The sequence below is a fragment of the Arvicanthis niloticus genome, chromosome 18, assembly GCF_011762505.2.
Source record: "Arvicanthis niloticus isolate mArvNil1 chromosome 18, mArvNil1.pat.X, whole genome shotgun sequence".
NCBI lineage: Eukaryota > Metazoa > Chordata > Mammalia > Rodentia > Muridae > Arvicanthis > Arvicanthis niloticus.
Window position 1 is genome coordinate 22022896 of NC_047675.1, and position 15737 is coordinate 22038632.

Here is a 15737-nt window from a genome sequence, read left to right on the forward strand (position 1 = left end):
AAAGACATTTTTAGGGCTGGAGAGATGGTTTGGTGCTTAAAAGCACTTGCTGCTCTTGCAGAGGACCTGGGTTCAATTCCCAACATCCACCCATGGTTCACATCTATCTCTGACTCTAGTTCCAAGGGATCCATAGCTTTCTTCTGCCCTCCATGGGCTTCTATACACAAGTGATACACACAATACATCCAGGCACACACATATACAATTCAAATAAAATAAATAAATGGTTTTTTTAAGTAGTTCTGATAGCTGGGTGTGCAGACAGGTATGCATATTATGAGCCCAGATGAATTGAAGAGCTGAGCAGAGGAGCTAACACTATAAAACTCATAGCAGAAAACACGGGAGACAATTCTACGTTGTATATAGGAAACTGCATAGCCACGGATGCCACAATGGTTCATTATGCCAGGAAAGGACAGGAAGAACATAAACAGAGGACGAATTAGAGGCTGTCACAGTCAGGATCCCAGTGAGTAAGCAAAGAGATAGCACAGAGAGTGGGAAGACCTATTTGCAAACCACCCGATGGAGATCTAACACTCACATCAAAATCTGTTCAAATAAAAATGGGTGAAAGGCTTGGACGGGCTTTCTGTTTCCAAAGAAGATGCACAGATGTCCAGTGAGCACATGGTAAGATGTTCAACGCCAGTCGTCAAACCACAGGCCACTCCTTCACACCCACTATGCTGTCATCATCAAAACAGTCAAGAACAAGTAACAGCAAGCTGTTGAGAGAGTGTAAGCTGGAAGTACCACCCATTACTGGAGGGCATGGGAAATAGAAGGTCTCCCTGGAAACAGTGCCCAGGCCCTGAAGAAGTCAAATAGAGTTAGCATATAACCTGGAAACCTCACTCCTCTCTATACCTATACACCAAAGAACCAAAGATATGCTCACGTGGAAACTTGCAAGCAATAATCATGCAATATTCTTATGATAGTCCCCAAATGAAACAACCCTGATGTCTATCAGCTGACGAAAAGATGAAAGAAATGTAGCATGTCCATAAAAATGGAATATTTTTCATCAGTACAAACAAATGAAACGCCGATATAAGCTGTGACATAGATGAGTTCTGAAAGCATTGCATTAAATGAAAGAGATCAGACACAGAAATCTCCTATCCTATGATCCTGTTTACATGAAATGCCTGAAAGGTGAACTCACTGGACATGGTGGTGCACGTCTTTAATCCCAGCACTCTGGAGGCAGAGGCACGAAGATCTCCATTGAGTTTCAGGCCAGCTTGGTCTACATATCAACTTCTCTTCCAGCCTGGGCTACGTAGTGAGAACTTGTCTCAAAAGAAAAAAAGGACCACAAATAAGGAAGCAAACAAAAACAGAGGAGGAAAACAGATTACTGGCTGTGGGAGGGGAAGGTGTTGAGAATAGAGACTATGTTTCTTTTTGGAGATGAAGAATGTCTTGGAATTAGAGAGATGTGGTCACATATCCCTTGATGCATTAAAAAAAATTGAGATTTATGTTTTAAAAGGATGAATTTAGAAATATATACATTAAATCTCAAGGTTGGAGAGAGGGCTCAGTGAGCAAAGGTGCTTGCCACTAAACCCAAGGACCAGAGTTCAATCCCCAGGGCCCCACATTGTGGAAGGAGAGAACTGACTCTAGGAGGTTGTCCTCTGAGCTACACATGTGTGCCATGGCACACACACATACACACACTCACATTAAACATGCCAAATACCTATGTGCTGGAGAGAGAGAGAGAGAGAGAGAGAGAGAGAGAGAGAGAGAGAGAGAGAGAGAGAGAGAGAGAGAGAAATCCAGAGTTAAGAGTGCATGCTACTCTTTTGGAAGACCTGAGTTCAGTTTCCAGGACCCATGGCATCAGGTAGCTGCCTGTAACTCCAGCCCCCCCTAAACCTGGCATCAAATCTAGGCTTTACTAGACTCTTCTCTGAGCCTTAGTTCCTCTTGGGGAATCAGGGTTGAGTATTCAGGTGGATCTCAGGCTTAGCTGGATTCCACATGTGGCTTATCGCTGTCACCATCTCTGCTCTGATTTGGCCTTGCTACTCTCTGAGCCTCAGTTTCTTCATCTGAGCAATGGGACCAATACCAGCCCTTTCAACATGTTGCCTTGGGGGAAATATTAAGATAATGGATGTAAAGTACAGAACAAAGTTAGTCTGGCACCAGTCTAACCAGCACCTGTTACTGTAACAGAAACCCAGGTAATCAATTTATATTTTATTATTATTTTGAGGGGTGGGGGGCTCACCATTTTGGATGTTTCCACTCTGTTTAGCCCTGTTGCTTTGGGCCTGTGGTAAGACAGCACATTCTAGTAGGGGTGTGTGCTGCACAACCTGCCAACCTTCCATCAAGCAGGTCTTACCTCTTAAGAGCAGGATATGTCATAAAGAAGTGCCACCAGCTGGAGGACCAAGCACATGAACACAGGAACATTGGAGAATATTCTAGAACCAAACTATATCACAGTTTGGAACTGCTATTAAATATCATTAGAGTAGCGATGCCACCTTTGGGTCAATTAGCTTCAGCAGGCTTTCACTTCCTCATCTCCAGCCCTCTGCCCTAGCCTGTCTGCTTCAGTCTTCTGCTTTGTTCCATAAGTTGCCCACCCTCAGCTTTGAAGCTTGCCTCCTCGCTGGCTTTTATCAAACTCTTGTGCTCACAAGGCCTAGGCTTTGCCAGAACCGTGTTCCTGTCTCTGTCTGAAGTGTGCTCTCCTTGTCTGCTCTTAAGTCCAGCTGGAAAAAGCCCACAGCCTCACAGGTAAGGAGAGGCGGCATGCAGGGAAGCTTCGGGGTAGAGCTCACAGAGCCCCACAGTCCCCTGAGTGCGTGCATGGGGACTCCTCACCTGGGGCACCCCCTGCTGAGCTGAAAGGAGGAAGCTCCTGTGGCTGTTTGGGTCAGGGACTTTCTTTCTGAGTGGCAGTCAAAGCAAAAACCTTACTTCTAGGAATTATCTACCGCACATCTTCCCCCTGGAAATTCGACCAAGGAACTTTGAGCATTTTTTTAATGTAAAGGCAAAAGACTGGAAGGCCCCCAATTTAACTGTTAGTGTTCTGTCTAAACTCCACCCCACAGCTACCAAATGACTTATCTAAATCAAGGTAAGCCATTTTCCATGTCAGGAGTATCCATTCCACAGAGAAAAAGTCCTGCGTCCTCTGGGCTTGAAAGCCAGACTGACTGTCCAAGTTGCCGTAGAGATCACAGGGAACTGTTGACTAGTGGACTCTGTCATTTTTAAAATAATATATAACTGCTAGATTATTGTTTATTCTCCTGACTTCTGACTACATTGATAGCTAAGGTAACTGTAGCTTGACAGCTAGAAAAAGTTTTCACAGATGTAATCTGTTACTTCCTTTCCTAAACTCAGTTTCCAACAATTAAATGCCTCACATTTCCTCTTCTTGCTATGCCACTAATGTCCTAACATTATTTAAGTTCCTATGAATCTGCCTAACTCTGACGAAACACTCCACTATATGATCCACCTTTTTTAACCATAAATTCTTGTTCCTTCTGCTCCACGAAAAGCTCATCTTACAGACTGTTCCTGCTGTTAACTCATGTTGTTATCTCTTCTGTAAATGTAAACGCTACAGGAAACCCACTCAGATCTACCTCTCACGGACCAAGTAGGCTCCATCCAGATAAGTAGAGCTGCCGGAAGTTCCCACTTACTACCTATTCCAGAGGGTGGGATTCCTCTGGGTTTCAAATGTACATCTAAGGAAAAAAAACTTTTCTTAAACATACTTAATCTTATTCTCTACCTATAATGTGTGTGTGTGTGTGTGTGTGTGTGTGTGTGTGTGTGTGTGTGTGTGTGTATGTGTGTTTCAGAATCTTGTTAAGTTCAGGTGCTTACTACGTCTAAGACAGCTCCAGAGAAGCAACTTCCAGATGCTCCAATGTCCTCTCACAGACACACACTTCTATTGGACCTGTTCCTGCTGACTTATCCTCAGATGGCTCCACAGACTCTGGACACAGCCAACTCTAAGACTGGGCAAACATCCCCATTCTTCTAGGTTCCCTAGGGACATGTCGCCCCAATGTTAGCATGAAGCAGCAGATATCACAATGACCCTTTTCCTGCTCTACCATCGTCTCCTTCTAATTTCTCCTTTTTAAATTAAACCAAAATGGGGAAATGTTAGTATTCTGTCTAAACTCCACCCAGTTACCTGGCAACAGCCAGGTATTCTCCTCCCCACAGTTACCTGGCAATAGCCAGGTAGGCCTGACCCACTATAAAAGGGGCTGCTTGTCCCCTCCTCGCTCCTACTACCCTCTTAACTCCACTCTCCATGCCCTGAATAAACCCTATTCTATACTATACCATCACCACCGTGTGGCTGGTCCCTCAGGGGGAAGAGATGTCTTGGCATGGGCCCGCTGAGGTACCCTCTTCCCCCATACCTCGCCGTATCTCCACAGAACATCCTCTTCCTCACTTTATCTTTTTATAAACACATCATTAGCTACTGCAGGACACTGACCGTGTGCTTGTGTATTTCCACCCATCAGAGAATCATGAAAACTATGAGAGACAGTGGGGCCCAGGACTGCAGCCCAGATTCATTGTAGGTGAAAAAAAGCAAGGCGCATGTTGACTGAATGATTCCCTCTTTCTTTCCCTCCGCTCCTTCCCTCTCTTCCCCTTCTTCCTTCCCTCCTTCCTCCTTTACTCCTCCTTCCTTCCTTCTTTCCTTCTTCCCTGTCTTCTCTGCTTCCTCTTTCCTTCCTTCTTTCTTCCCTCTTATCCCTGCTTCTCCTTCATTTATGGTTTTGGTTGTGAGCCTACCCTTTAACGGCTGAGCCATTGTTCTAGTCCTTCTTCTTCTTTTGGAGTGTGTGTGTGTGTGTGTGTGTGTGTGTGTGTGTGTGTGTAAGTGTGTGTTTACATGTGCATGTGGAGGTTATGATCCATGTCAGGTAACTGTCTCAATCATTCTTTATCTTATTTTTTAAAGAAGTAATTTAAAAATTTTTAAATGATGTGTATAGGTATGTGTCCCTGTGTGGGTATATACATGAGTACAGTACCCAAAAAGGCCAGAAGAGGGCACCTGCTCTCCTGGATATGGAGTTACAGGTGCTTGTGAGCCACCTGATGTGAATGCCAGAATCTGAACTCGGGTCCTTTGCAAGACAGTATGGTACTTTTAACGGGTGAGCAGGCACGACTTTAGCCCTCACCTTATTTTCTGAGACAAGGTCTGTCATTGAACCTGGAGTTTCTGGATTTCACTAGACTGCACCAGCCCAGTCAGCAAGTCCCCATTAAGCCTCCTGTCTCACTTCCCCAGCCATTGGAACTGGCTTTTTATAAGGGAATTGGGGACTTGAACTTGGGTCCTCATGCTTGTGCAGCAAGCATCTTACTACTGTATTATCTCCCTGGCTTCCTCTTTGTAGTCTTGCTATGATGCCCAGACTGATTCTTAACTCCCAGGCTTCAAGAAATCCTCCTGCCTCAGCCTCCTAAGGACCTAGGGTGATGAGTACATGCCACCAGGTTCTGCTTTATGGTTCTGATGTTGTTTGTTTTAGACAGGATAGCCCTTGCTGTTCTGGAACTCACTGTGTAGATCAGACTGGCCTCTAACACAGAGATCCACTTGTCTCTGCCTCTCTGATGCTGAGATCGAAGGCGTGTGCCAACACACCCCACTCTTGCTTTATGGTTTTATTAAATAAAAGTTAATTTGGAACTGGGAATGGTGGCACATGGCTGGAGGATCAATGCAAGTTTCACATCAGCCTAGTTGATGTAGTGACTTCTAGGCCATCTGGGGCTATAGAGTGAGACCCTTTCTCTAAAACAGACATTAATTTAAACAAAAGAAAGGAGAAGTTGGGACAAGAGAATTGCGTAGGAGATTCTTTACCTTGCAAGGCACTAAGTGAGACAGTATGGCCACCAAGGAGAGATACGAGTGGCCCCTTCATCATTAGACCCCACCCCACCCTCCACAACCATTCTAGAGTCCTGGGACTTCACCACCCACAGTCCCAAGAATTCCCCTCCCTTCCCTTGAAAGCTTATCTCCATGTTCTGTGCCATGACTGGGCATCAGGGCTGCTTTACTTCATATCTGCCTCTCTTCCTGTCAGGGAGGCCAACAGCCCTGATAGCACAAAGGCTGCCAGACTGCAGGTGTGCCCAGAGCAGGGAGGATGGGGCCAGAACTAGGCCTACAGGCTGGGCTGGGATGAGAACCCTGGGGCCTGCCAAGTCCCTGGGGACCCAGGTGTTCTCCAGGGGAGACCCCCAGACCCACCCATGGAGGGCCCTGGGCCCTAAGGGGCCCCGTAAGAAAGCCCCAAGCGTTACTTGCTTACAATGCTCTAATGATAGGACTTTCACGGGCAAACATAATTTTTGGGTCGGTGATATGGCTCAGAGGGTAAAGGCGTTTGGAGCCAAGCTTGATAAGCAGAGATTAATTCCCAAAATCTTCATGTTTTCTCTTTCCAAATAAATAAATAAATGCAAAATTATTTTAAAGAAATATTTCTTGGCTAAGGCAGGAGGATCACTTTGAGTTCAGAAATCTGAGATCAGCCTGGACAATATAATTTGACTCTAACACACACACCACACACACACACACACCTTTTGGGGGGGGGTGTACAGGCCATGTTGATACACATCTGTCATCCCAGCACTCATGCATGAAGCAGACTAGCTACAAGCTGGAGGCTAGCCTGGCTTTACAGCAAGACCCTGTCTCAAAACCAAGACATAAAACAACTCTTTGATTTTGTTTTATTACTTATTTTTCAGACAGAGTCTTATTATGTAGCCCAGGCTACCTTCAAACTCCTGATCCTCCTGACTCAGCATCCTGAGGGCTGGGACTATCGGGGTGGACCACCAAGCCCAACGAGATACACGTTCAGTGGTCAAGCATGTTGTTAGATTTGTGCAGCAGCTGTGCATGACCAAGTCCCACCCTTGGTGACAACTTTGACTTGCCATTTTGGCTTTGTTTCCTCTCTGAACACATACCTGCACATTTATATATGCATCTTACACACATACATACACACATATCTTACATATGTATTTATGTCTATAAATACACATACACTGTACTCTTTATCACTCTGTGTACACAGGTATGCAATTGGCACTATAGACAAAGGTGTCACAAACCCACATTATTCCTAACACCATATATTTTCTCCCCAACTTTAAAATCATGATTCTCACTCCTGAATATCTCTGTGTGCCTCTTTTAGGAACAAGAACATTTATCTCCAACACACACTGCAGTCTTCAATGCACAAAACAAATCTACTCTAACACACACAGCATCCAATACCGGTCTGTATTCAATTTTCTCTGATTACTTCTAGATCTTTGCTTTTGTTTTTTGTTTGTTTGTTTGTTTTTTGAGGCAGGATCTAAATCTAGCCCATGATGACCTAATATAGCCCAGGCTGGCCTTAAACTCATGACAATCCTTCTAGCTCACACTCCCGGATGTTGAGATTACAAGTGTGTCACTGCCTGGTTTTGGAAGGTCCCTGATAGGAGTCAGTACTAGGATTGGTATTTGGCTTCTACCTTGGGACAGGGCTTCTTGTTCATCACACTGTGGGCCAGACTAAGAGCTTCCAGAGATCCTCCTGTCTCCACTCCTCATCTCAACATGGAGGTTGACATTATAGTCACATGTCTGACCTTTATGGGTCTGGGAGGCCAAAACTCCTGTCTTCACATGTGTGCACTTTGTCTACTGAACCAGCTCCACAACCCTAACTTTGTGTTTGTGAGATTGGGTTGTGGGCTTCTCTCAAGCTCACAGGGATCCTCCTGCCTCAGCCTTCTGAGTGCTAGAATTACAGGTATATGTACACATGACCAGCCACCTAACTTTTGAAATATCTCTGGTGATTGACAAATCACTTTTGTGGGGTAACTTGTTTTCTTCCAGTTTTTGCTGCTGTTTTCTGTTAAAGACTAGATAACACTATAATGCCCAGAGGGTTTTGAACCCATGGGTCTAAGCAACCCTTTTCTCCATCCTCTGAAGTAGCTGAGAATACAGGTGTGAGCCACCTGTATTTTTTTCTAACTAGAAATTAGTACTGGAAACTTGAGTTGGAGAAAGCCACATGTTAGGTATGTAATACACAACAACACAACACATATGTAGTATTTCAAACCATTTTTAACTAGAGTGTACTCAGTAGCATTAGGCATGTTTAAATGTTTGGGCAAATATGGCTGTCACCCATTTCCCGAATGTTCTATTTTTCCTACTGTTGTCTGTCAAGACTTTTCCTGAGGACACACAACGCACACATCTATTCACCCCAGATAGAGAGGCCATAGACGGACCAAAGTATGGATACTGCTAAGGTCCAAATTGGTGAACCATGTGTTTTATTGGGGTTACTCACAGGAATATGGGTGAGGGGGTTACTTACAGGAACAAACATTACTCTACGACAGGTACATCATCAAAGCCCACCCCAGCATGGGTGACATCTCACAAAGCTGGGAACCTGGAGCACACAGTCAGCCAGCAGGCAGCTCAACAGGCTGAATACTGAGAGAGATGAGGGATCAGCTCTCTCTGTGTTTATGAGAGGAGCTTAGGAGAAAGTCCAGGTTACTTGGAGAGTGTGAATTCCTGAGTAGGTGGGCTTACCAAAGAAGTGGCATTTCAAACAGTCTTGGTATGTGAGTAGGAGTTTCTGCAGTAAAGAAGCAGAAAGTGGAAATACAGTCAGGGTCAGGCCAAAGATCTCTTTGACGAACCGAACCGTAAAGTAGTGTGGTGTGGTCCCTCTGACTGTGGGGAATAGTTTTGGAGAAGAGGCCCTGAAGGGCCTAGTCAGAAGTCTGGGTTCCGTCCACAGGTGAGTGAGGAGCCCCAGCATGGTTTTAAACTAGGAAAGGGCCACGTGGAACTTTGAGTTTGCACACTCACTCCTGCTCGCAGCATTAGGAGGCGAATCTGCTGGCATCCACGCAGGAGGTGGAGCTGGACTGGACTGCAGACGGGGGTAGGAGTGGGGGGTTATATCAGTGGGTAGAGTCAGTGAGATGGCAAGAGGGGGAGATAAAGTGGATAAGGAAAGACTGAAAAGGCGCAGGCTCTGTGCAAGCGCAGGAGCAGCCCACTCTGAGCCGGGTGAGGCTATCTACTGAAAAGCCCAACAAAAGTCAGGTTATGGGGCCAAGAGCCTAACCCAAAGGGCTCTGGGCCTCCGTCCTTGAACAGAGACTCTGATGCCCGGCACTGAAGTATTAAGAAAGCCTCAAATCTAGGCAGGGTTTCTCCTTGTCTGTTGTCCATGTGCCAGTGGCCACCGAGGTGGGCAGTGGAGCTTTGCTTAGCTTCTCCATCCATACCAAGGCCCTCTCCAAGACCCCTACCAACATGACTGAGGTCATAGAACAAACATCCTCTGCAGAGCCCTGCTAAGGGGACTTTACAAGTCTCTGGAGACCCACAGTTTGGAAGAGTGGCAGTCCCCTCTGAGTAGTTCCCCGCCTTTGGATCCTCCCGCGGGGGGAAGTGGGACTTCTTCTTTCAGGACATGAATGTCAGGCTTGGTAGTGACTAAGAGGTTCCTGAGCTAGTGGGTGGAGAGAGTGCTTAAATATCAGACCTTTCTGTCCTCTGGTCATTACATACCTGACTGGGATACATACATCATGGCCAGCCTTCGGGTCCCACTCCTGGTGGCTCTTGTCCTTCTTGCTGTGGCGATTCAGACCTCTGATGCAGGTGAGGCTGGGGAGTAGGAGGGTGAACACCAGAGAATCTGGAGAGAGTCCCAGAGTGAGTCTGCCATCGGCTCCTATGGCTTTGGGCTAGCTCTGGCACTCGCCTGGGCCAGCTCTATTACTTCTCAGAGCCCAGGTATATACATTTATAAACTGGGTTACTAGGAAGGCTTGGTTTTTGGGATATGCCAATTGGTTTAGGGGTTGTGCTATACAAGACCTGGGGATCCTGCTGCCTAAATATAGGGTTCCTGGGGGTGAATGCAGAGCCTGCCAGGCACCAGGCTTGAGTCGGGGAAGGTAAATCCTCTCTGAAAAGCTGCCCCACCAACACTCCACAGGTTTGCTCTGGAGCCTGTGGTGGATAAAGGGTCCAGACCCCTCTTTCTCATTGAAGTATCAACATATCCACTTTGGGCTGGGCAGGAGAGGGGTCACAGTGGGGATTTGGGCAGCTACAACCAACCAGGTGTTGCTCATAGTATCATGTATCTGGAGAGCCTTCATGTAGCAAAGTCCTGTGCAACTGGTATTCTTCCACGGGCCTTGGAGATGACAGATGACTAGGGTCAGTCAGGGACAGAGTGGGACTTGACCCAGGTCTATGTTGTGACTGTCACCTGTCTGAGCCTTGATTCTGACTCTGCTACGGTCTCATCATGACCTTGAATGCTTGCCTCACTCCCCCCCCCCCACCCCCCGCCACTGATGTAGCCTCGCCAAGGCACTGAAAAGAGGAAGGTGTACCTCTAATTCTGTGTTGCATGCATGGGAGTAGGTGTGTCTGCCACAGGGCTGAGCATTCCACAAGTTCCTGGGATGCTGGTGCTATTGTCCACAGACTGACCCAGGAGAGAACTATCCCGGAGCGTAGACACTGGTCCCCTTAGTGGCATCTCAGAGACTCCCCATGCTTCTAAATAAATCCTGCACCTCTGAGCCAGAAAGGCTCTTTCTGGCTCAGAGGTGCAGGATTTATTTAGAAGCCTGCCGATGTTTAGTCTTTCTGAATCCACTTCCTGGAACTGACGGTCCCAGAGCGTAGACACTGGTCCCCTTAGTGGCATCTCAGAGACTCCCCAGGCTGGGATGCATGAGGCCTAAAAGATATCTATCCATGTGGAAGAGAATCTTTTTTCTATAGGTCAGCTTGTGATGAAGGCTAAGGCAGAAGCTGGCCTCTCTGTACTCCAGCTAATGTCCCCGGGTACCCCTCTCCTCCAGGTCCCTATGGTGCCAATGTGGAAGACAGTATCTGCTGCCAGGACTACATTCGTCACCCTCTGCCACCACGCATAGTGAAGGAGTTCTTCTGGACCTCAAAATCCTGCCGCAAGCCTGGCGTCGTGTGAGTAAGGGGGCTGGGGCTTGAGAGCCTTTGAGATTGGGTCTGACTGGTGTGGCCCAAGGGTAGGAAGGATGTGCCAAACTCCAATTCAAGAAGGCTTGGCTGAATGGGATGGCTCATCCAGGCTTGGGTTTTCTGAATCCCAGCATGGTGGTATTATACCATAGATATTATTGAACATCTGTGACATGACAGAGCTGAGGATGACAGCTGAATAAATGGGTACCACCCCAGCATGGCATGGACATGTGGGCAGCACATAGCCACAGGCTATTGGTGATAAGCAGTGTAGTTGTTGGGGTACAAACAACATGCCTAGAGCCACTCCCTGCCAAGACATTCCGGGTCCTGCCAGTACCCAGGGATTCTTCGAGGTAACCATTTTAATCAGAGACATGCTATTAAGAGCTGACACCCATGTGCCCAGGCTATTCTGAGTAATACCCATGTGGCTTGTTCAATCTTTAAATCAGTTCTACAAGGTGGTTATCCCCATTTCATAGGTGAGACCCAGGCTCAGCAAAGGCAAGAGGACCCAGGCTTAGCAAAGGGAAGGGGATCTAGGTCTAGCAAAGGGAAGGGGATCCAGGCTTACAAAGGGAAGGGCATCCAGGGTTAGCAAAGAAAAAAGAACCCAGGTTCAAGAGAGGGAAAAGGACTCAGGCTTAGCAAAGGGATCACAACGTAGGCTCAGCAAAGGGCAAGAAAAGCAGGCTCAGTAAAGAAAAGCTTGGAGCAAGGCTTCCCATGATGCAGCAGGAGCATCTGTACTGCTGGTCAGAGTCTTCACTTGTGATTCTTCCATTTTTGCCCTGTTTCTTCCTCACCGTTGGAAGACTCCTCTTTCTGTGATTGTCCAAACCCCTTAGAGCCTGCTGCTAGCCACATCACCTATTGGATGGTTCTTGGATTTGAGGTCAAGACGCTACCTCTTGAGAGCTATAATCCTCTCTCTCTTTCTCTCTCTCCTCTCTCTCTCTCTCTCTCTCTCTCTCTCTCTCTCTCTCTCTCTCTCTCTCTCTCTCTCTCTCTCCCCCCCCCCACAGTTGACTCCATCTCTTAGAAGTGTCTATGAAGGGCAGAGCTGGAATCAGCTCTGAGGCTCTTTCCCATCACTTCAGTAGAGCCCTAACTCTTTGTTTTTCAAATACAGAAACATCGTGTACTAAGCACAAGGCACATAACCCTTTAAGTAGAAACAGCCCTGTGAAGCAATTATAGTCTCCCCAGTTTCCTTGCACACCGAGAAGGTGGCATGAGCTTAAGGGTCTCCTTAGCATCACAGGGCAGCTACCACAAGTGGAAGTCACAGAGTTCATGGCCTGTTACACAGGAGATGCTCAGTGAAGGACAGACTCTAGCGATCAATTGACTCCAGAAAGAATATGGTTTGACAGATGGAAAGACAGACGCACAGGGAGGGACCGGCCTTGTGTAAACTGCCCAAGAAGCCAAATTCAGGCTGGGCATGGTGACCCACATCTTTAATCCCAGCACTCAGGAGGCAGAGGCAGGTGGCTCTCCATGAGTTCAAGGCCAACCTGGTCTACATAGTGAGTTCCAGGATAGCCAGGTCTGCATGGTGACACCTTGTCTCAAAGAAAACAAAACAAAAAAGACAGGCTTGGTGTTGCTATCTTCCTCAGGCTCTGCTCACTAGTGGTCAGTGACACAAGGATAGGTCAGGTATGTGGGGAGGCAGCAGCTCTCAGCTGTATGACTGGACTCTTAGGAAGCACCAACGAAATAAGAGCAGAGGCCCCACCACCAGCCAGCCTGTACCTACCTTGCTAACTACAGCTTCAGTGCCCCGGGCTGACCTGGTACTTGCTTCAGGCGTCCCTTGGGCCACACTTGTTGGGTATCTTAGTTTCTTTTCTAATTGCTGTGATAAATGACTGAGTTCTGACAAGAATGACTTAGGTGCCAGTAATTGGCAGTTAACACTACCATCGTCGGCACCCGTTTCTCCACCAGCTGCTCTGGGGCTCTCAAATAGGCCTGGAAGGGATGCTGTTCAAAGTCACAGTCCAGCCCCCACCCCAGGCATATTTTACTCGTTCTTCTATTCAGCCAATTTTCTTTACATCTGTGGGTAGAACAGACATACAGGGACAGGGAGCACAGGGGCATGGGACACACAGAGTTGTTGCAAGAATTAAAGAAGCCACTATAAAGGAGTATGGGAAACTGCTCAGTCAGTAAAATGTTTTCCGAGTAAGCATGAGGACCCAAGTTCGGATCCTTAACTCTCATGCAAAAAAAGCCAGGTGTGGCAACATGTGCCTATAGAAACAAAGACAGGAAGATCTCTCAGCTTTGCTGGCCAGCCAGCCTAGCTTCAAGTTCAAGGAACTGTTTTTAAAAATAAGACAGATAACAAATGAGGGAGACACTCTATGTGACCTCTGGTCTCTATATGCATGTACACATATCTCTCTCTCTCTCTCTCTCTCTCTCTCTCTCTCTCTCTCTCTCTCCCTCTCCCTCTCCCTCTCCCTCTCCCTCTCCCTCTCCCTCTCCCTCTCCCTCTCCCTCTCCCTCTCCCTCTCCCTCTCCCTCTCCCTCTCTCTCTCTCTTTCTCTGTCTCTCTCTCACACACACACAAATGAGAAGAAAAAAAGAAATTAGGGCCATCTTCTGACACAATTATATGTAACACCTACTAGGTGCTGTAGCCCCTAGTAGCATCTGCCTTCTTGAGCAGGTCAGTGTGTATCCAGATGGCTTCATCAAAATGTCATGCAGCAGGGTGGGGCTGTCAGCTCCATTTTATAGATGTAGAAACCAGGGCCTAGAGAAGTTAGCTGACTTGCCAGCAAGGAGCAAAGCTAGAATACAATCCAGATAGGCATGTAAGGTCCATGCTTTCAGCAACAAGCCTGCTAATGCTACAACTTTCTGCTTTACGTCTCTTCCAGTTTGATAACCATCAAGAACCGAGATATCTGTGCCGACCCCAGGCAGCTCTGGGTGAAGAAGCTACTCCGTAAGCTGGACTAGTGAGGAGGACCTGATGACCATGGCTCTGGTGTCTCCAGGGAGGCTCAGCAAGCCCTATCCTTCTGCCGTTCCAGCAAGAGCCTTGCCAACAATGCCACCTTTGCTCACCTCCATCCCCCTGGGCTATCACTCTGTGAGGCCTCTGGTCCCTCTACCTCCCCTCTATCCCCGCCAGCTCATCCTCTTCCAATATGGCAGCTGGGAAGCACATTCTGGCTAGCCTTACCCAATACCTATTTCCCCACTGCTTTAGATGAGACCAGGGTGCTTGTTTTGGCGCCCCAATCCTATGATGCCTTCCCCGTCCCCAGCCTTGACTCCTTTTCTCCTTTACATGTAGGGAAGACCCATATGTTTCAAATATGTGCTACCCAGTTCCACCTCCTGGGAGGTTGCTGATACCCAGCATGTTATTCTTGCTGCAGACATTCATGCACCGAAACTCACCTCCCAAGCTCCCCTCAATCCCAGTGGGCACCCACCAAGCCCCATACTTCAGACTTCCTCGGCCTCCACCTACTTTCAGTAGAATTCTGGGAGTTTCAGGCTGGCCCACTAGGCCCCTAGGGTTAGACCAAGGTCCCCACCAGAGCTCCTTCTGTTTCTTGGTCTCCAGCATGAGGCAGAGAGCACAGGAGCAGGCTCAGAATCAGATTTCTGAAAGGAGCTGCAGGCTCCATCAGTAAAAGGAATCTTTCCCCAATCCTGTATATAAGGCAATTTTCTGCCAGCACAGAAACCCAGGTTGTTAGAAAAGGGTTATGTAGGTCAACTGTGAAACCCTAAATTTACCAAGAATCAACTTCCATCCCTCTTCAACCATATGTTAGGTCTTCTACTTTCTCTGCCCTACCTGACCTCTTACTCCTTGCCTGTGTAACTGATAGTCAAAAGTCATGCCATGGCGTCAATGACTGCCATAGCTTGGTATTATAAGCTATAGTTATATTTATATAGAAAAGAGGATAAATATATGGAAGGCCAAAGAGACTAACTGGAGAGTTTTAGGACCTGGGGACAGGGAGGACCATACAAAGTGTTTCCTCAGAAAACAGCTGGTTGTGGGAGCTGCAGCCAGAGGCATAGTTAAGTTAAAGAACTTAGTTATTCTTGAATGGCTGAGGCCAAGACAAGAATTTAGAACTCATTCTTGCTTCCCTGGAGACAACAGTGTCCCAGGGGAGGGAATAAACCTTCTCGATCCTCTGGAGAGAACGTGGCCTGGCTTAGCCGAGAGACTGGATTGTGTGAGCCTGAGGGCATAGCTTTTCCTCTCTGAGCCACAGCTGACAGAATATGGGACCACAAAGGGCTTAATCCAAACCACAGGGGTTGACAGTGCCAGCCACAGCTGTCTCCAGGGCTCATGTCCTTCCAGAAGGAGCATCTGAACAACCAGGGCCACCATTAGTGCTGCCCACCGCCCATTAATGTCCTGAGGTTCCCCTCCTCTCCTACTTCTGGGAAAATAAATACCAATACCTGATAATAAATACCAATAAATACCTGATTTGGTTCCTTGCCATCTGTGTCACTGTGAAATAGAATGGGGTACCATGGCCTGTGCCACTTACTGGCAAAGGAAAGCGATTTAAATATAAAGTGACTTGTA

General features: G+C 47.2%; 1 protein-coding gene across 1 annotated transcript; it reads left to right on the forward strand.

The window, feature by feature from the left end:
* The first annotated feature begins 9693 nt into the window (after positions 1 to 9693).
* On the forward strand, positions 9694 to 15635 carry Ccl22 (C-C motif chemokine ligand 22). The gene is made up of 3 exons (XM_034522910.2): positions 9694 to 9775; positions 10999 to 11122; positions 14044 to 15635. The coding sequence occupies exons 1-3, from the start codon at positions 9703 to 9705 to the stop codon at positions 14123 to 14125; spliced, it is 279 nt and encodes a 92-aa protein (XP_034378801.1). The 5' UTR covers positions 9694 to 9702; the 3' UTR covers positions 14126 to 15635.
* Positions 15636 to 15737: the final 102 nt, after the last annotated feature.

Coding starts and splice junctions, on each gene's coding strand:
- Ccl22 (XM_034522910.2), top strand. CDS start 9,703: ATGGCCAGCCTTCGGGTCCCACTCCTGGTGGCTCTTGTCCTTCTTGCT. Junction 9,776..10,998: donor GATTCAGACCTCTGATGCAG/GTGAGGCTGGGG, acceptor CCTCTCCTCCAG/GTCCCTATGGTGCCAATGTG. Junction 11,123..14,043: donor TGCCGCAAGCCTGGCGTCGT/GTGAGTAAGGGG, acceptor CGTCTCTTCCAG/TTTGATAACCATCAAGAACC.